General features: G+C 38.9%; 2 protein-coding genes and 1 long non-coding RNA gene across 3 annotated transcripts; all 3 read right to left on the reverse strand.

Moving 5' to 3' along the window:
- Positions 1-211: 211 nt before the first annotated feature.
- Positions 212-1,520, reverse strand: LOC132162036 (uncharacterized). The gene is made up of 3 exons (XR_009438197.1): positions 1,095-1,520; positions 834-1,005; positions 212-701 (listed from the first exon to the last, which is right to left on the reverse strand). It is a non-coding gene; the product is annotated as an uncharacterized LOC132162036 (long non-coding RNA).
- Positions 1,521-6,229: 4,709 nt separating this feature from the next.
- On the reverse strand, positions 6,230-7,135 carry LOC132191762 (uncharacterized). Its single transcript, XM_059606852.1, has one exon. The coding sequence runs from the start codon at positions 7,133-7,135 to the stop codon at positions 6,230-6,232; it is 906 nt and encodes a 301-aa protein (XP_059462835.1).
- Positions 7,136-11,818: 4,683 nt separating this feature from the next.
- On the reverse strand, positions 11,819-18,360 carry LOC132161632 (pentatricopeptide repeat-containing protein At2g41720). Its single transcript, XM_059571792.1, has 10 exons — positions 17,880-18,360; positions 17,216-17,388; positions 16,639-16,744; positions 14,486-15,595; positions 14,278-14,383; positions 13,990-14,194; positions 13,548-13,680; positions 13,205-13,309; positions 12,467-12,587; positions 11,819-12,360 (listed from the first exon to the last, which is right to left on the reverse strand). Exons 1-10 carry the CDS (start codon positions 18,261-18,263, stop codon positions 12,266-12,268), a joined length of 2,538 nt encoding a protein of 845 aa, XP_059427775.1. The 5' UTR covers positions 18,264-18,360; the 3' UTR covers positions 11,819-12,265.
- Between the last annotated feature and the right edge of the window lie 569 nt (positions 18,361-18,929).

The following is an 18,929-nucleotide window of genomic DNA, read 5'->3' on the forward strand; positions in this document are numbered from 1 at the left end:
TTTTTTTTTTTTGTTCAGGTTCCTCAACAGACAGGTAATCAGGAATGCGGTAGTTTTGTTCTTTACTTTAGTAAATTGTTCGTGGAAGGCACTCCAGAGGATTTTAGAGTTGAGGATTATCCTTACTTTGTAAGTTTCAGCTGGCTGTCATGTTTATTGCTTCAGGCGCTTCATACAATAAACATGACAACCAGCGGAAACTTACAAAGTAAGGATAATCCTCAACTCTAAAATCCTTCGGAGCGCCTTCCACGAACAATTTGCTAAAGTAAAGAACAAATCTGCCGCATTCCTCATTACTTGTCTGCTGAGGAACCTGAACAAAAAAAAAAATCCACTTTTTCCCAGGATGCAAATACAAGTGAAAATACAATAGCACTAAAGTGGAAATGAATCAAGAGCATATATTGTGGTCACCTTAGGCACCAGGAGAGGAATTCGATAGATAAAGTCCTCATTCTCAGGCCTACCCTCTACTTTATAAATGTCCAACACAAACCTGAACGAAACCAAAAAATCAATAAACTACCATACTGAAACAAGGAGTCTGGGTTTGTTTAGATGCATACTTTCTTATATCTTGTTCAACCCGCCTTGGATTTGCCATTTGGAGCGAATCCAGCAATAACATGCATGGTGTTCTGGTTTTTTATTACAAGCTCTCACCAAAGTGGCAGAAGATCAAGAGGCTCCAGTGATGCCTAAAGAAATGGTATTTCAAACAATAAAATCCAATCCAATCTATACGCCAAAGAAACAAGACAACACAATAAAATCCCATGCATTTGCAATAAAAATAATGCTTAGCGGCCAAGTTAATGGAAAGAACTTACCAGCAAATAATAGGAACCAAAACATATTTCTTTGAAAAAATGTGCTTCTTCTTAATCCATGTTAGCACCTTGGCTTTATAGGGTTCGCTCCTATATATACAAGTAAAACCATAAGCAGTCAAGGTACGTAAAGGAGGTCCTCTTATCTTCAGAAAAGCTTCCCTATAATTTCCTACACATGTCAAACAATTTTATTAAGAAAACAGGGAAAAACATTGAGACCATCGTTCCCACACCATATTAATTGAGATTATGACTCACTCAAAGTGACATTCAAAAGCTCCACTATCTAGCTTCTTTTGCTTAGAAATAACATACTTAATGTTAGTTCTCCTCTTTGATCGCTGACCGCGATCTTCAGCTTCTTGTTCACCCGTCCTTTTGCAAGCAGAGAAGGACACTACAACATTCTCTAAAATTTGATTACCCAAAAACTGTCAGAGTGATAAAAATGTGGTCAAAATTGTTTTGTTGATAGAAAGCAGCCACTTAAACTTTGTACAATAAACAAGGAGCAGATTTAGCAACCCTAAGCTTCAATTTGGTGGAAAGATTACGTTGTGGCTCCTATGTTGCAGTTAAATTAAAGTTCACTTCCTCACCTACAATTTTTTTTTTTGGATAAAAGCTCGATTCTCATTAATTCAAATAATCAGACAGCCAAAGCAGATTGCTCTGCTGTCAAAATAGCACCAATACATTCTGGCGGTTCCGAAGACCACACCATTTTCATGTTTACATTCACTGCTAAGCGGGCCAAGACATGGGCCACCCGATTTGCCTCTCTAGGAATAAAACGCATTCTCCATGATGAAAAATTCTGCAGAGTTTAGCGAATGTCATTCACCAAGTGACCCCATCCACTCTCGGCTGCCTCCTCCGTCGTTACAGCATCAACCACTTCCTTCGCATCTCCCTCCACTTGCACACGAGAGATTCCCATTTCCCGACACAAACTAATGGCCATGTGCGCTGCTAACGCCTCTGCTGCCGTAGGAGTCAAATAGCCTGGTCATGACACACTCTTAGCGGCATGCATATTGCCAAGGTCATCCCGTACCATTGCCCCTAGGCCCAACCGACCCTCCTTCTGCATAACCGCTGCATCCCAGTTTACAGAATACCACCCATGGGGAGGTGCCTGCCATTGAGCATGGCTCCGTATAGCGACAACGGTTCTCTCTGGCTTCGTCCTTTCTCCCACTTCTTGGAACGCCATTGTCGCAGCTAAAGCTTGCTTAAGTAAGAGAGTAGGATGTACAAAGGAGCCGCCATGGACCACCTCATTACGCCTTAGCCATATTCGCCTAGCTATTCCAACAAATTGCTGAAACTCATTAGCATCACATCTGTCCATCATTCCTTCAACAACTTGTCGAAAGTCAGGTTCAGTAAATACACTCTGTTGGAACTTCAGACACCCACCGCTCCAAACATCCCTTGCAGAGGGACAATTCCATAGAGCATGATAAACAGTTTCAGGCTTTCAGCCAGTGTCACATAAAGGACAAGATGGATCGGTGATCACCTTATGCCGATAGAGATTGTCCCTCATTGGAAGGATATCATGGCAAGCCCGCCATAGAATTTTTTTCTCCACACTCGGGCATTGGAGCTGCCACAATTGCCGCCACACACAACTCAAAGTAGACCTGGAGGATCCCTCCGCCTTCTCTGCATCTTCACGTTCCTTTTGAAGGTGGTATGCACTCTTAACCGAAAACATGCCTTTAGCCGTTCCCCTCCATATGAGCTTGTCTTGCTGGCCTGTTTGGCTAAGAGGAATAGTCTGAATTATTGTGCACTCCCCCCGTGAGAAGATCCGTTCCACCACTTTAAGTCCTCATCAATGAGTTGGCTTACTGTAGCTGTGGGCGCAAGAACTGTAGGAGGAGATTGCACCTTGTACGTGGAAGGATTAGGAAGCCACCTATCCTCCCAAATCCGGACATCCATCCCAGTCCCAATTCTCCACACCAATCCCTCCCGGACTAAAGCGCTTGAGCTTTGAATACTCCTTCAAGCAAAAGAAGGCTTTTTAACTAGAGGGGCATCAAGGATTGAGCACTCCGGGTGGTATTTGGCTTTGATAATTCGTGCAATCAAACTGTTCGGGGACTTCCATAAACGCCATATTTGTTTTGCCAATAGGGCTATATTAAAACAAGATAAATCTCTAAAGCCCATCCCTCCATACCCCTTTGATAAGCCCATTTTAGCCCAAATCATCCAGTGGATCCGATTTTCCTTCTCTTGGTCTCCCCAATAAAATTTGTTCATCATAGTATTAATTTCCGAACACAAAGCTTTAGGTAGTCGAAAAACACCCATACAATATGTCGGTATCGCTTAGACCACTGCTTTTAACAAAATTTCTTTACCTGCTTGAGACAAGAATTTTAATTTCCAGTCCTAAAGCCTCTTCCACACCCTCTCCGTTATATTCTTGAAAGCGGCCATACGGGACCGTCCCACAAGGGCAGGCAACCCCAAATAGGTGTCATATCGTTGCGTCGTTGGAATTCCAGCAGTTCCTTGGATTTGATGCTTCTCTGTTGTTGGGGTTATTCTTGCTAAAAAATATAGCAGACTTGCTACTATTCATTTTCTGTCCCGACGCCGATTCGTATATTTGCAAAATGGAGGTCAACCTGGTCCACTGGGATAGATTAGCCCTGCAAAAAAGCAAACTGTCATCCGCAAAAAAGAGATGACTTATATCTGGACCCCTTCTGGACGTAGGGACCCCTGTCAAGTGCTCGTCTCGGTTTGCTTGGATCACCATCAAACTCAATGCCTCCGCACAAAGTAAGAAAAGATGCGGGGAAATAGGATCCGCTTGTCGAATCCCTCTTGACGGCATAATGAGCCCCGTGGGAGACCCATTTACAAGAATCGAATAACGGACCGATGTGACGCACATCATAATGAGAGAAATCGACTTCTCACAGAAGCCCATACATCTCATCACAGCTTCCAAAAAACGCCATTCCACCCGATCGTAAGCTTTGCTCATGTCAAGCTTTACGGCCATAAATCCTTTTCGCCCCCACATCCCGGTATGTATTGTATGCAAAGTCTCATATGCAGCTAAGACATTGTCCGTAATCAGGCGTCCCGGAATAAAAGCACTTTGAGTAGGTGCTATTATATTGGGCAAAATTATTTTTAATCGATTAGCAAGCACCTTAGAGACAAGTTTATACAACACATTGCAGAGACTAATCGGACGAAACTCCGTTACAGATTTAGGCTTCTGAACTTTTGGGACAAGAGCTATAAACGTAAAATTCAGTGAATGCGGCATCACACCTGAATGTAAGATATCAATTAAGGTGCTACATACCTCCCCTCCCACGGTATCCCAATTTTTTTGAAAAAAGCAAGCTGTAATACCATCCGGTCCAGGTGTTTTAAGGGGATTCATCTGAAAAAGGGATGTCTTGATTTCATCTGAAGTAAAATCACGCGTGAGGGAGTCATTCATACCTGCTGAAATGCTGCAGTCCAAATTTTGTAGGCATTGCGTCATATCTCCAGCTGGACCAGACGAGAACAATTCTGTGAAGAAACCCACGAAGGCCTCCCCTACTTCGGTAGGAGTGTTCCATTCCCGCCCCAATGCATCCTTGATCGTACTCACAAAATTTTTCCGGTGCTTTTGTTTAACACAAGCGTGAAAATATTTTGTGTTGCGATCTCCAAAACGAAGCTAATCTTCTTTGGCTCGTTGTTTCCACCGCATATCCTCCTTGTCTAATAACTCCTGAAGTTTTTTCTGGACAGTTTTCAATTCAGGCATAATCATCAAATCCTCCCTTTCTTGGATCTCAACAATCCTTTTCTGCAGATTCAAGATCTCCTCCTGTGAACTGGCATTAGTTTTCTTCTTCCAAAAAGTCAAGTCCCGCATAACCTTAGATAATTTTGCTTCAAGTCTCTCCCAGTGTTTCGGTTGAGGTGCATCCAGGCCCTGTGTATCACTTCATCTAAAGCCTAATTGGCCTCATAATGAAACCGTGATCTTCGTTTAAACTCTACCTGCTGCTGCAGAAGACTTAATAACAATGGTGCATGGTCAGAACTAAGTGCCCCACAAACCAGAACTTTAGCATCCAAAAATAGACTTCTCCATGCATGGTTCGCAACTCCCCTATCCAATCTCTCCCTAATGAGCGCATCGCCTTCTTGGCAGTTACTCCATGTAAATTTGGGACCCGAAAATCCCAAATCACACAACTCATATACCTTTAAAGCTTGTTGAAAGGCTTGCATGTGGCTGTTCTGCCGTATACTCCCTCCTAATTTTTCTGACATCGTCACCACTTCATTAAAATCCCCAATACACACCCACCGTTCGGGATTCAGCGCAGCTAAAAACTTCAGCAAGCTCCATGCCTCGTGACGTTTAGATGCCTCCGGGTGCCCATAAAACCCAGTTAACTTCCAGCTAAAAGTTGGGTTGTGGACTACGACATTTATGTGCTGTTGGCTGAAATGTTGGATTTCTACCCCGAATTCTTCCTCCCACAACAAGGCCAGTCCACCACTACGCCCTATACTGTTTACTACAAATATATTAGCAAAACAGAGCTGAAGCCGAATGTTCTCCATTTTATTCCTATTAAGCTTGGTCTCCATAAGGAAAACCAAGTTGGGTTTCTTCTCCTTTACCATCCGACAAAGGTCTTGAACTGTTCGAGGGTTCCCAAGCCCTCGGCAGTTCCAACTCAAAATGCTCATTGCGGTCGGTGGGGCTGGTCACCAGCCACCGCCATCCCCGAACCATGTGTTGAAACACTATCGTCACTCTCCTTGTAGTCCTTCTTTGCAAGCTCAGAATCCACCTCGTCAACCCCCACACCTCTTTTTTTTTTCGACTGACAGAAATGAGGGAAAGGCCACCATTCAGTTCACCCATTTCCTCTCTGTTTTTCCTCTTCCATGGTGTTTGCGTCTTTCCCTGGTCGTGCACTCTGAGGTTTGTCTTTTTCATGCCCTGCACTTGGGTTGCCTTCATAGTCTTCTCTACATCCGAAAGAACAGGGCCAGTAAATGAGCCTCTAGGACTATTAAAAATAAAGCCCACCTCCTGTTGGATTGGGCTCTTCTTTTTTCCTTCAAAGCCTGTGGACCACTCCTCAGCAGGCGCTAGCTGTGAACTGCCATGTGGCGAGGCACTTCTTGCTTTTTCCACATGTGACTCCACGCTATTCTTTCCTTCCTTACTATGATGTCGCATAGCCATTTTGGGAGTTGATAAATTTTGAAAAAATTCCATGAGTTTCCCCATAACTCCTTTCCTTATTCATCAGAATCTCCTCATTAAAGCAGCGTCCATCACGTCCCCAAGTTACTCATATTGAAGATCCGTTACCCTGTTTAGTCTGGGTATTTCAATTTTCCCGAAATGTCCATCTAGATTCCTCGTTGCCGGCGGCTGGGTCAAGATGACGACGGCCATTGCCATGCCGACCCTCCATAGCACGGCGATTCTCATTGTCAGATCCTGCCCCATGTTTTACTGTAAACCTTACTTGGCTCCTTTCCACCCTCCTCGTCATAGAAGAAGCTCTCATCCAAGGTTCGAATTCCACCGTAGTTCCCTGGTTCTGCAAAGAACTCCTTTTCATACAGCCCTCCGGACCATGACTGATTATACCGCATTGGAAGCAAAACTTTGGAAGTCTTTCATATTGAAAGACAATCCAATGTATTTCTCCCTCAAATTTCAACTTCCGGCCTCGAGGTAGAGGTTTGGATAGATCAACCAACACCTTAACTCGTAAGTACTTCCCCCACCCGATACCATCCTTATCCGTATCAATCTCCTCCACTCGCCCGACAGAAGAGCCGAGTTTTAATCCCACTTCCCTTCCCATACATGCCAACGGCAAATGTAGCATCCTCATCCAAAAGTAGGCTTTTTCGAAAGTGATCTTTGACGGGGGGGTACGTCCATCAAAATCCTCAACCAGAAAAAGATTGCCTTCAAAGACCCAAGGCCTTCCTTCCAAGACACGATCTTTATCCCTGGCTTTTTCAAACTCAATCAGAAATAAGTTCTCTCCTAGAATTTTGAAGGTTAGCGTCCCAGACAGTTTCCACCATCCCAAGAGCGTGGATTTTATTGTCTCCTTACTCACTAGTTGATCCGAGACATCCGACACAAGTTTGCCCACAATGCATGATTGGCCCCTGGTTATTGTCCCTTTCACCTCCGTTGCCGTGACTTCAACCTCCTCTTCCTCATCTCTTGATAGTGAGAAACTTTCCCACATCTTCGAGAGATCTTCCTCCATTGTTCGTAACTGGTTTGCAATCCCAATCTCCTTTCACGATCTCAATAGGTCATGAAAAACGTTTCTTCTCCTCTAGGTTAGGCTAGAGAGAAAACTTATAATTCAAATTTCATCCTCTTCAAGGCACGTTCACCTACAATTACATAGACATAATTTAAGGAAATTCAAGAAAAAGAAAGAAAGAACATACCTCATAAATCATAATAGTGGACGGTTAATTAAAGTCAGAGTGGAGCAACTTTTACTTAATATACTTACCAAAAACCTAGCTACCTATACATAATTTATTAAATGAAGTCTCATCTGCCTAACAGATGAAATTTATTTATTTGGGGGTCTTGGTTGCAATAAATGGAGCTTGTTTGTCTTAATTACAAGCACAGTTGAGTCACAGGGTTTTCGAGAATTTTGAGTCGGTTTTGCTGAAAGAGAGAAGAGGATCGCGTTCATCTATAGGAATTGTAATCTCCAGAGCCATTTTGGCCGAGTTTATTTTCTGTCGTTTTTACTATTGTCCAGTGAAAGAGGCAGAGAAAAAGAAGGTAGCTTGTATTTTGAAGCAGAAAATGAATAAACACATATCACGTGAAAGGAAAAATTCTTCTATTAGAATGTACACCCATTCTGTTATTAGAATAACAGATTGAAGATTCATTTCAATTTGAATCTTCTATCTGTTTCTGGCAAGTAAAAGTAAATGTACACCTATATAAACTGTACTTGAGATTTATTAGAATGATTAATGTTACGTATTAAACTCTTATTTTATTGGTCTGGTGTGATAGTGCTCATCAACTCTACATAAATATCTGTAAATACCGAAGTAAACAAGTATCCGCAACGCAAGACAATTTGAAATACCATTACATGAAATAGAAACGAAAAACGCAAGGGCAAAGGTTTAATAAATTTGACCTGCTTCCATTGCAATTGTAAACTAGCTATCTTTATATGATTAATGTCAAACAAAGGAAAACGCTTACTCTCTCTCTCTATTTATTTATTTATTATTTTATTTTATTAAGTATAATAGGGTCAATTCATCAATATTAGCATAAGCACTACTTTAGTCTCCTCAAACTCTACTATTCTGTTCATAATTATCTTTCTTTCACAAATCACAGTTATTTAAACAGTTATCCAAGAAACATGAATTGATATGTTAAAAATCTATAGGCTCATAACATAATCATAAAGAGTATGAGTAAAAGTTTTTTAAATTATACCAACATAGCATTCTTTAAAATGGTTTTCTTTTCGTAGTTCCGTAAGTATTTACTTAGCTTGACCAATCAGATGATTCTTCAGTCATCCTAACTTCCCGCAATGAAACCAACCTATAATTAGACAAACGCTAAACACAATATTAACACATATTTAGGAACATAATTCATACCCTAGAACCCCTAAAACAGGCTTTAAAGACAGTTGGTAGGGGTGAAAAGCCAATTACGGGTAACGGTTATTGGTCAAAACTGCTAACCATAACCGCCTAGGCGGTTAGTAAAATCTACTAACCGTCTGCTAACTGCCTAGGCGGTTAACTGGCGGTTAGCCGTTAGTAACTCTAATAACCGCTAACTGCATTTTAAAATAAGGAATTATAAATTTTTTGATTTTTTTTTTAATAAAACCAAAACGATGATAATATTATACTACATATGACATCCTTTCTAGATTTTTATACATATTTAAAATTTTAAACACAAAACTACATCATTTCATGTATATATATATAAAACCTAAAACCGCTAACCGTAACCGCCTAGCACGGTTAGCGGTTAACAGTCAATGCGGTTAGCGAACGGTTATTAACCGCCCGCCTTTTCACCTCTTACCGTTAGGATCACTCTAGAAAATATGGGATCGATCCTGTGCATTCCAACACCAAGTTTGAGCCTTCCGAACCCCCAAACATGTATCCAAACATCCCGAAATGCCATAGGATTTTGAAAACACCCTAAAACGTTCAAAACAATTTTAGGATCTCAAGGGTTACACTCTTGATATGAGATTATCAAAAGTTTGCCTTGATTACCTTTAAACCAATCATAAAATAATTGACGTGTGCAAGGAAGGAGCCAGAGCTTGGGATGGGTAGGGGCCAATAGGCAAAAAAAAAAAAAAAGTTTACCTTATAATTTCTTTTTCATTTTTTACCTTATAAATTTTTTTTCCTTAGGATGGGGGCATGACCTACACCAGCCACCCCCTAGCTCTGTCCCTGAATGTGTGTCTGTGTTGGTTTAAAATGTCGTTTGAAATACGTGAATACATAAATATGTAACCCAAGCTGAGCCCTAGGGGTGGCCGGAGCCACCCCCGTGGCCCCAGGGGGTGGTTCGGCCACCCCCTAGCGCCAAACCCAAAAATTTTTTGGGTTCGGCTATAGGGGGTGGCCGAACCACTCCTGGGGCCATGGCCACCCCCAACTGGACCTTCAGTCACTCCCATGGCCATAGGGGGTGGTCCACCCCCTATGGCCATGGGGGTGGCCGATCACCCCAGTTTTTTTTTATTTTTTTTTATTTTAATATTTTATTTTACATTTTCTTTTAAAAAATAAATAATATTTTATTATTTATCTTGAGTGGGACATGTGTCGAGATGGTGGCCGTTGGATAGCATTGGATGGCTAGGATTTGAAGAAAACTTGATGGGCAATTTTGGAGTATTGTGGAGGATCCCGATGCTATTTGCCACAGACGTATTACCTGTTGCTCTACCAATTGAAGCCACTTATCCATTATTATGCCAAAAATAAAAACACTAATGGTAATAATTAGAACAACTTTTTAGATATTATAACTTGGAAGTCTTTATGATCCAAGTTCCATTTCAAATGGTCCTTCCAAAGAGTACTTAGACTTAGAGCCTGTTTGGGATTGTATTTGAGGGGGTCTAAAAGTGCTTTTAACACTCAAAAAGCCCGTTTGAAGAAAAAAATACTCGTTTGATAAAAAAAATTAAAAGCACTTTTAAGGGTAAAAAAAAACCTAAAAATGACCAAAACGCACTTTTGACAAAAGCTTAAAAATGAAGTTTTTGCCCAAAAACTATTTTTGACTTAAAAACTCTATTTCTCAAACGCAATCCCAAACAGGCTCTTAACTGATTCCAGTTTAATCATTAAAAAACCAGATGAATAATAGTCCAGAGGAGAGGTTTTCCTTAGAGTCAATCTCATGATGTGGTAACTCCATGTGCATATCCCTGGTAACCTCCATATATATAGTTCTGTGACCAATCAGATTGTCTCTACCCGCAAGGGTGGGAACTAGTCTACTATAAATTTTTAGTCAAGTGGAAGCATTGTCCCATGCTGCTGGCTGCATTTTTTATTTGTTAACCTGGAGAACAGGTGCTTAGATGCAGGATTGCAGGCCCTTAGATGCATCTAAGGGCCTATATTTCAAAATTGTTACTCTGACAATTTTTAAACATTGCTGGGAATCCCAATCCGTGGAACGGCTATAATTCTCCTTAAACTTTGAGATTCTCCAATTTATAAGGTGGGATTTTTTTTTTTTTTTTAAAAAAATTTTAATTTTTTTTCTAAGAGAAAAGGGCGGGAAGGGGCGACCAATGTAATTTTCTCTCTTGGGCGTGACCATCAGAGTTCTCACCCGCTGTGGAATGTTCGGTTTGAGCCATAGCTACTATCTGAAAAGGCGAGTCCGTCACCAGCTCTACCAAAGTGCAAGTTGGTAAAGCCCTTCTTAGTAGCATCTGGTTCACGGACTACTACCGCAAGCGGGTTCGAACCCGTGACCACTAGAAAGAAAGGAGGGGGAATTGAACCTTATCTCCTGCTACTTTACCAACTCATGTGGGATGGGAAGACAAATAAATATAATAAATAAATGTGCAAAATAACATCATTTTGTGACACTTTGTAAATTTAATTCGGTAAATGAATCATTAAAATATTTTATTAATGTTAAATCTGGATGTCTTATAAAATAAGGGTGGATTTTACATATAATATTAAGGAGTTTCAATTATGATTTGATTATAATTAAGTAAGAAGTTCGATTTCTCCCTTTACTCTTGCCGCTTAGAAAAAAATTAGTCACAAAATTAAAATTAGGAGTAAGATTCTTTGGTTGTTTAAAATAGATAAATTAAAGTGTGGGTGAGTTGGATCAGTAGGCAGTTCTTGTGCTTATATTGCATAAAGTGGAGCTCATGAAAAGTAACGTTTTAATAACAAAGAAGAGATTAGAATTTAGATGATGCTCTGTTCTTTCATAAACAACTTCCACCCCTATTTATAAGGTGAATTATGTTAATGTGCTAATTTATCTTATTTTATTATTATAATATTTATTTCCTTTTCTCTATTTTTTTGGTATACCATTTCACCTTGATATCGTAAGTTTGAATACAGATAACTCTATTTCAATTAAATAGTGAATATATTAAGCCTCTTATTAAAATAGTGAATATATACAGATAACGCATTGTTCTAGGTCCTCAGATATGATTCAATAAAATGCCACGTTTTATCAAAAAAAAAAAAAAAAAAAGGTTTAAATTTACACGTGAAGAAAAACGTTAAAATATTAATTAAATGATTAAATTCACTGTTTTTTTTTTTTTTTTTTTATCAACTTTATAACTTGTAAGTAACAAATTATATTGAAGAAAAATAAAGGATACAATAGAGCATTTTTTTTTTTTTTTTTCTCAAGGTGATGCTTGGCCTCAGCTGAATGTTCAGAGGGCAAGACAATCACATATTTTCGTCTCTTTACACAAATCAGTGAAAAAGAAACTAGCTACACAATCAAATTCCTCGCATGTATTGATTTACAAAAGAGAAGATATGCTTTAAAATTTCGGACTCCTTGAAGCCTTCCAAGGAGAGTTTGCTTCTTTAATAATAATGTTAACAGCAAGATTGGTCAAGCAGCTGCCTGAACTCACTCCAATCTCCGGCATATGGCTCGAAATAGCCCAAACCAGATGGTTTTCTTAACGTTCACAACACAGGGAATCCTGCTTGATAGGTGCCCCAAAGCAAACAAGCCTTTGCCTGGATGTTCTTAATGTGGAAAATGTCAAATGTGCATATCCTGCAGGAACTGGATAACTAACTCGAATCGGCGACTCTTGCAGGTTGTGGCTTTATACTTCTGCTCCACTTATCAATTGTAAGGTGGGATGAAGAGCATCATTATTGCTCACCAAAATTTGATCTGGAATTTTTCCTTTCAAGGATTCTGTAGAATTACACAATCCAGATGAAGATCAATGGACCGATGTAAGAAAGCAATAGATTGATAGAAGAAAGTGTGACAATATATCAAAATAAATGTGTCTGCATACCAAGTTTTTCTTGAATGGTAGCAGCATATTCAGCCCCGACACTTCTTTGAGCAAAGTAGGAAATATCACGATACATTCCATTTGAAGGTTGAATTCCTGCACCCTCCATCCATTGCAATACCTGCAAGAATTTTTCTTTTGTCAAATAAAGGAAATTGAAATTTTATGGACCTAGTGTTCATAAGCATTTAAGTAATATATTGAAACATGAAAGTTTACAGCTGTATGGCTACAGCTGTCCTTGCAAAAACAAGCAAAGAGAAGGATAAAATGTCCTACCACGGTCATGTTCATAATGCCCATGAAAGAGCAAGAGGCAATCACTTTTAATCATGAGAAATTACCTGTAAGTCCCCATGATGTAAGATTGGCAATGGTAGAGAAAATACCAAGAACATGGGCTCATACTGAATCGTTAAAGTCTTAATATTAAATTGCTATAAATTTACTAGCCTCAATGCCAAAGTTAGAGATATTTACCACAATTTAATTCATTTTCAGAAATAATTTTTAACTGCTCGGAGTTGTATCACATGCGCTAATGATTTGTATACTACTGCTTCAGTGTTTAAGTAGATATCAGGACTAGCTTCAGTGTCATTCAAAGACATTAAGACACCTGGCGATGATGCCAATGTGCAATCAAGATAAACCTGGATGCATATCCTTACTGCATAAAGGTAAAAAGAAAATAATAACAATATTACATGACGAAACAGAAGTTGATCTATAGGTTACCTCAATATATTTTCTCCAATTTCCGGCAGACAAAAGGTTCTTCAACAAAATAGAATAAGTATTGAAATTGACATCAGTACCAGCAGCCACTATCTTGTAGAACAACTGCATGTGTGGGATGGAAAAAAAAAGGATGTATTACAAGACAATAATATAATGTATTTACTATCAAAAGTTGCGAGCAGTTCAGCTTACTTATACCAATGTCCAGTAAAATTAAGAGTTGTATATTGCTTAAAATGCTACAAGATTTCAAGACAGGAGAAATGGATGCATGAATGACAACGTTGTGTGCTTTGCAACATTTACTTGTCATAAGAAAATGAGAGCAGTTTTAGAGAACCTTCATCATAGTCTCAGTCTTCCCACTTTTTCCGAGAAAATGAAGAAGATGATTCATAACTCCAGCTGAGACTACAGCAAACGAGGGCTCCATGAACTTAATCAGTTCCACTGCTGTCCTCCAATCTCGTAATCTTCAACCAAAATTCAATATATATATATTTTTTTTTTTAGTTTCATGGCAAATAGGAATATACTGATGAACTTAAGACAAAAGAAAATGAACTGTCATGCCAGTTAAACTATCATCAAAACAGGCTAAGCAAGAATAATTTTAGAACACACACATATATATAAATACCTAATACAATAATGTAGACAAGTCTAAAAACTAAGAACAACCAAACCTATAAAAAGAAGCACGAATAGGGAAAGACAAATTAATGTGCATCTTTACTGTTTTATTCTTCAAGGCGGAAGGAGAAAACAGATATGGAACTTACAAGCTACAGGCTGAAACCATTTCAAAGAAAATGGCATCACCAAATGGGATTTCTTTTTCCCTCATAATTTCTGCCAAAACAAGAACTTTGGATGGTTGGCCTCCTTTATTAAAAGCTCTCATCAAGGCTGAACAAGCTATAGTATCAGGTATGAAATTATTTGTTTCCATTTCTTGAAATAGTGCACAAGCTTTTTCCCAATTCTCTGACATAAAAAATACCACAAGTTTAGTTTCAGCGGGTCCGGTCAGCGTTGAATCATGTCGATGCATAAACATATAATCTCACCTGCAGCATTGTATGCATGTAGCATTGCAGTATATGTAACCACATCAGGACAATAACCAGCCATCTTCATCAAGTTGAACAAAGACTCTGCTTCTCCGAGTTGGCCCTAAAATTAGGACAAGAAAAAATGAAAAAAGAAAAAAAACAACAGATTTCAGTCATCAATAGTCTACTGGTATTAAGAGGCTACTCTTGCCAAAACACTTGCCTGTTTGCTGTAGGCACATATCACAGATGCGTAGACCTCTTGAGACACAGGAATTTTTAAGTACATCATTTCATCAAGAAAATTAAGTGCCTCAGTATAGTTTGACATCTTACAACAACCACTTATTAACACAGTGTAAGTAACACAATCTGGCATGACTTTCTTTTTCCTCATCAATCTATATAAATTTATAGCTTTCTCATATTCCCCCACATTCATATAGCTTCCAATAGCTGAGTTATATGCAACCGTGTTCAACTCGATGCCTCTTTGCTCAGATGCTGAAAGCACAGCATCAATCTTCACCTTTTGACCACATCGTCCACAGGCAGCCAACAGTGTGCATATAGAGACAATGTTTGGCTGGATCCCATCTTGCTCCATCTCACGCAAGGCTTCAACAGCTTCAGCTAACAAACCATTAGATCCATAGGCGTCAATCAGTGCATTGTAGCTGACAAGATTTGGCTTCAGGTTTTCTCTTTTAATCATGTCAAATACTTCCCTGGCCTTTTTAGGTTTCTGTGATCTTCCATAAGCATTAAGTAACGATGTATACGATACAATATCTGGGCTGAAACCACTTTGCTTTATCTCATTAAAAACTGATAATGCCTCTTTATCCATCCTATGTGAAGCATATGCAGCTATTAGTGTATTATAAGAAACAATGTTAGGCTTTAGGCCTTCTCCAAGCATTGTATTGAACACAGCCTTACAATTTTCAATTTTCCCACATACAGAATATAAATGAATGATGCTAGTGAATGTCACAATGTCAGGGTGACATTCAGCTCTCTTCTCCCTCATGGAATTAAAAATATCAATGGCTTTTGCATATTGTCCAAGCTTTACTAGGCAATGTATCACAATATTAAGGGTAGTTGTGTCAGGACGGATGTGTGTCCCCTTCATTAGCTCAAAATAAGACAAAGCTTTTGAATATTGAGCCCCATTTTTGTATGCAGATAAAACTATATTGTGAGTCACAAGATCAGGCCCAACTCCATTATCGGTCATTTTCTTGCAAACTTTCAAAGCTTCTCTCCAATTTCCACTAGATCCACAAGCATTGATCAAGTTGTTATATGTTGACCGACTAGGGGGGATCTGCACCCATATGATAAAGTCATTAACATCTGCTATAGATCTTGAATTAAAGGTGAACAAAAAGTTATTAGCATGCATCTACGTAGATTATATAATAGATCCAAACCAGTTCAAAACCCTTTTTTATAAGTAAAACCAGTCCAAAATCATGAATTGATACAAAATATGAAATAGATAAACATATGTAAAATCGATAAAGCTTGACTACTTGGTCTTCTAAATGATATACAAAGGTACTTGTTCCAAAAAGTTTGATTTATACCAGCATACATTGCACAAGAAAGAAAGAAAGCCATTCAGGGACCTTGATTTTAAAATTTAAAGAAGATACAAACATTAGAATTTGGGATGCACAATTCATGGGCAATAATCAAAATACTGCCCTAGACATTTACAACAATGAAACCATATTATAGGTTACACCATTTGCAACCCTGAAACCATATTATGAACATAAACTCAATGAATGACCATCCTTCAGAGCACCAATAAGATTCACATAATCTTCTCTTCTACTTGCTATAACCAAAATATAAGAAGAATACTACAAAATCCATAAAATTCAAAAATAAGACCATACTAATCACAGTTACAGTTTTAGTAAAAAAAGCCAAAATGATATATGTCTTAATAATAATATGTGATACTATGTGGAAGATGGTGCCTACGTGCCTTTTATGGTATTTATGGAAGGAAAAGAATGACTAAAGTCTTGAGGACTGGGAGGACAACAGAGGAGATTAAGTCATTATTCTTCAAAACTTTGTATCTCTGGACCATTGCTTATATGTCTCATGTGATGATTAGTTATTGTGATTTCTGGTTCTTTTTGCTCCTTCTAGCTAGGAGCTTCCTCTTGTATACTTCTTATGTACTTAGAAGCGCCTTATGCTTTCAAAGATATGTGCCGATTACTTACCCAAAAAAATGACTTTGCAAACTTATCTCACCATATACATTTGGGCATTCAAAGGAAAAGAAGGCTGCTCACATCTAATTAGACCCACTAAGATTGACTAGAGAAGAAGAATACAAATACACACAGCAGCACGGAGCATGTCTTCCATGATATTCATCGCCCAACGCCATTGACCTGCTCGTCCATGTGCATTGATAAGAGCATTGTACGTCTCAGCATCAGCCTTGCACCTAGCAAGAAAGGAAATAATACGTCACCATGACTTAAAGCAAGAAATCCAAGATTAGTGATGGGACAAACTTATCTAACTTAAATCTAGACCGTTTGCCTACAAATATCAATGCCAATTCATGAATTTCGCAGCCTTGACAAAGATGATACTGAGAAAAAATTCATTGTGGCAATAATACTTGTCACCACACATATATGGTATCTGTCTCATGATTGAAAAACATATTCATGAACAAGCACACAGTATACTTCAGATGGGAACTAACACACACTGGAAAGTATATAATGTCCTTTTCAAAATGGTAGAGGGGTGTGATAACTGTCTATTGATTGGCATACCATCAGTCAAAGCCATGCATCTCCAAACCATGACAACATGGAAAACTAAACAGAAATAACCAAGTTCATGACTCTTAACAAAAACACCAGGTAGCCAGAAGATACACAAGATACAAAAACAAAGAGCATACCTCCACTCTTGCATCTCAAAAAACAAACCACGAGCCTGATCTGTCCAATTATGCCTAGCATGTAACCTGATTATCATATTGTAAATATCATTCTGAGCACAGTAATTCTTTTGATTTTTCATCCACCGGAAAACTTGAATGCTTTGCTGAATGGAACCCGTTTGTGTTATCTCCTACAACAAAGCAAAATATGCAATGAGGGATTTTCTAGCTTCCTGAGAATAATACTTGTTACAATCCCAGTGCACAAATGCATTCACATATATACATCAAGTTTTTCATTTTCCTACCACAAAAATTCCAATAAACTTTTTAAAATTTTGACACTGTTTCAATCTACTACTAACCCCGAAAACCAATGATTAGAGTTTTCATCACATTTCCTGTATAGAAGTTCATCCAATAAACATGTTTTACCCAAAACACAAAGGCCCATCACATTCCTTCCCATATTTATTGCCAACTTCACCACTCAAATCCATTTCACATACAAATACATCCAAATCTAATTCAGTTTTACCGATACATACCTCCCACATCACTTCAACTAGCAATACAATTACCAAATAAACCAAAAGTTTACCACTACCCGCCAAAATTCTCAAAACAACCCAAAAGAATTGCACCATCGAGTAAGAGATAGAGAGTGTAAATTCCGCATTACCCTTATTAGAACTGAGAAATTCTTCCTGGCGAACCGGCCGACCCACCGGTTCAACAAACCGTCGATATCGTCCCGGTGGTCGAGCTTCAAGATTTTGTCGACCACCTCCGAGACCGTCCAGTCCTTCTGGGACCGGTCGCCCTGGACTCGGAGCCGGTAGCGCCTCGGTATATCTGCCTTCCGGAGGCCAGAAACCCGAGTGGAGACCTCGTGCTTGCCCTTGTCATAGTCCACCAATACTTGTTTCTTCTCTTTGAATGCGGAATCGTTCTTGGGCTTTTTGCAGAGGATTAGCGTTTTGGAGCGAGTGGAATACGACTTGGGACGAATTGGCTCGGGCGCGTGGGTGAGTTTGTGGAGGGCTGGATTGGGTATGGTCGCCATTGATGAAGAGCGAGAGAGCAAAAGAGAGAGAGGGAGGGGGTTTTGACAGTTGGGGAGCGTAGGGAGTTTTAGCGGATAAACCCCTTCAACAAGTGCTTTTCCTGCAAGACTGCAACCAACGAACCGTTGGTGGTTAGAGTAATAGGAAAGAAAAATTAAATTATGGACCGAGAAGTGAAAAATTGATAAGATATTTTTTCCTTTTTTAATTTTTTAAACAAAAACTTCAATACACAAAGATTTGTCCCCAAGAGGTAGTTCAATCGGCTAGGACCACGCCTAATGAAGCGATGGTCACTAGTTCGAATTCCTCTCCCCCTCTCTTGTGTGGACATGTAAAAAAAAAATAATAATAAAAGATTTAAAATAATTTCATCTTTATATCACATCAAAACATTTTTTAACAGTAGTTTGATCCACTCCGCTTTTAGGGGTTAGCGTGAGCCAAAATATCTTTAGGCATTATCTGATTATCATATGAAAATTGATTTTTTTTTTTTTTTCTTAATAAACTTAGGTAAAAACTACTGTTATGAAAAACTTTTAAGTCTAATTTACCCGCTAAGGATTAGAAAAGTTGACCTCAATAAGACAATAAGAGTTGGTGCAAAGAGTTGCTACATGGTACATTAGTTAACGTGACGTGTTTTAAGTAATTTACATGAG

Source organism: Corylus avellana, chromosome ca9 (assembly GCF_901000735.1).
Source record: "Corylus avellana chromosome ca9, CavTom2PMs-1.0".
Lineage (NCBI taxonomy): Eukaryota > Viridiplantae > Streptophyta > Magnoliopsida > Fagales > Betulaceae > Corylus > Corylus avellana.

What these genes read in the sequence shown, in the direction of transcription:
- LOC132191762 (XM_059606852.1), bottom strand. Translation starts at nt 7,135, where the DNA reads ATGGAGGAAGATCTCTCGAAGATGTGGGAAAGTTTCTCACTATCAAGA.
- LOC132161632 (XM_059571792.1), bottom strand. Translation starts at nt 18,263, where the DNA reads ATGGCGACCATACCCAATCCAGCCCTCCACAAACTCACCCACGCGCCC. An exon ending in AAGACATGCTCCGTGCTGCT is followed by an intron (nt 15,596 to 16,638) that starts GTGTGTATTTGT and finishes ATATGGGTGCAG; the next exon opens with ATCCCCCCTAGTCGGTCAAC. An exon ending in AGACTGAGACTATGATGAAG is followed by an intron (nt 13,310 to 13,547) that starts GTTCTCTAAAAC and finishes CCACACATGCAG; the next exon opens with TTGTTCTACAAGATAGTGGC.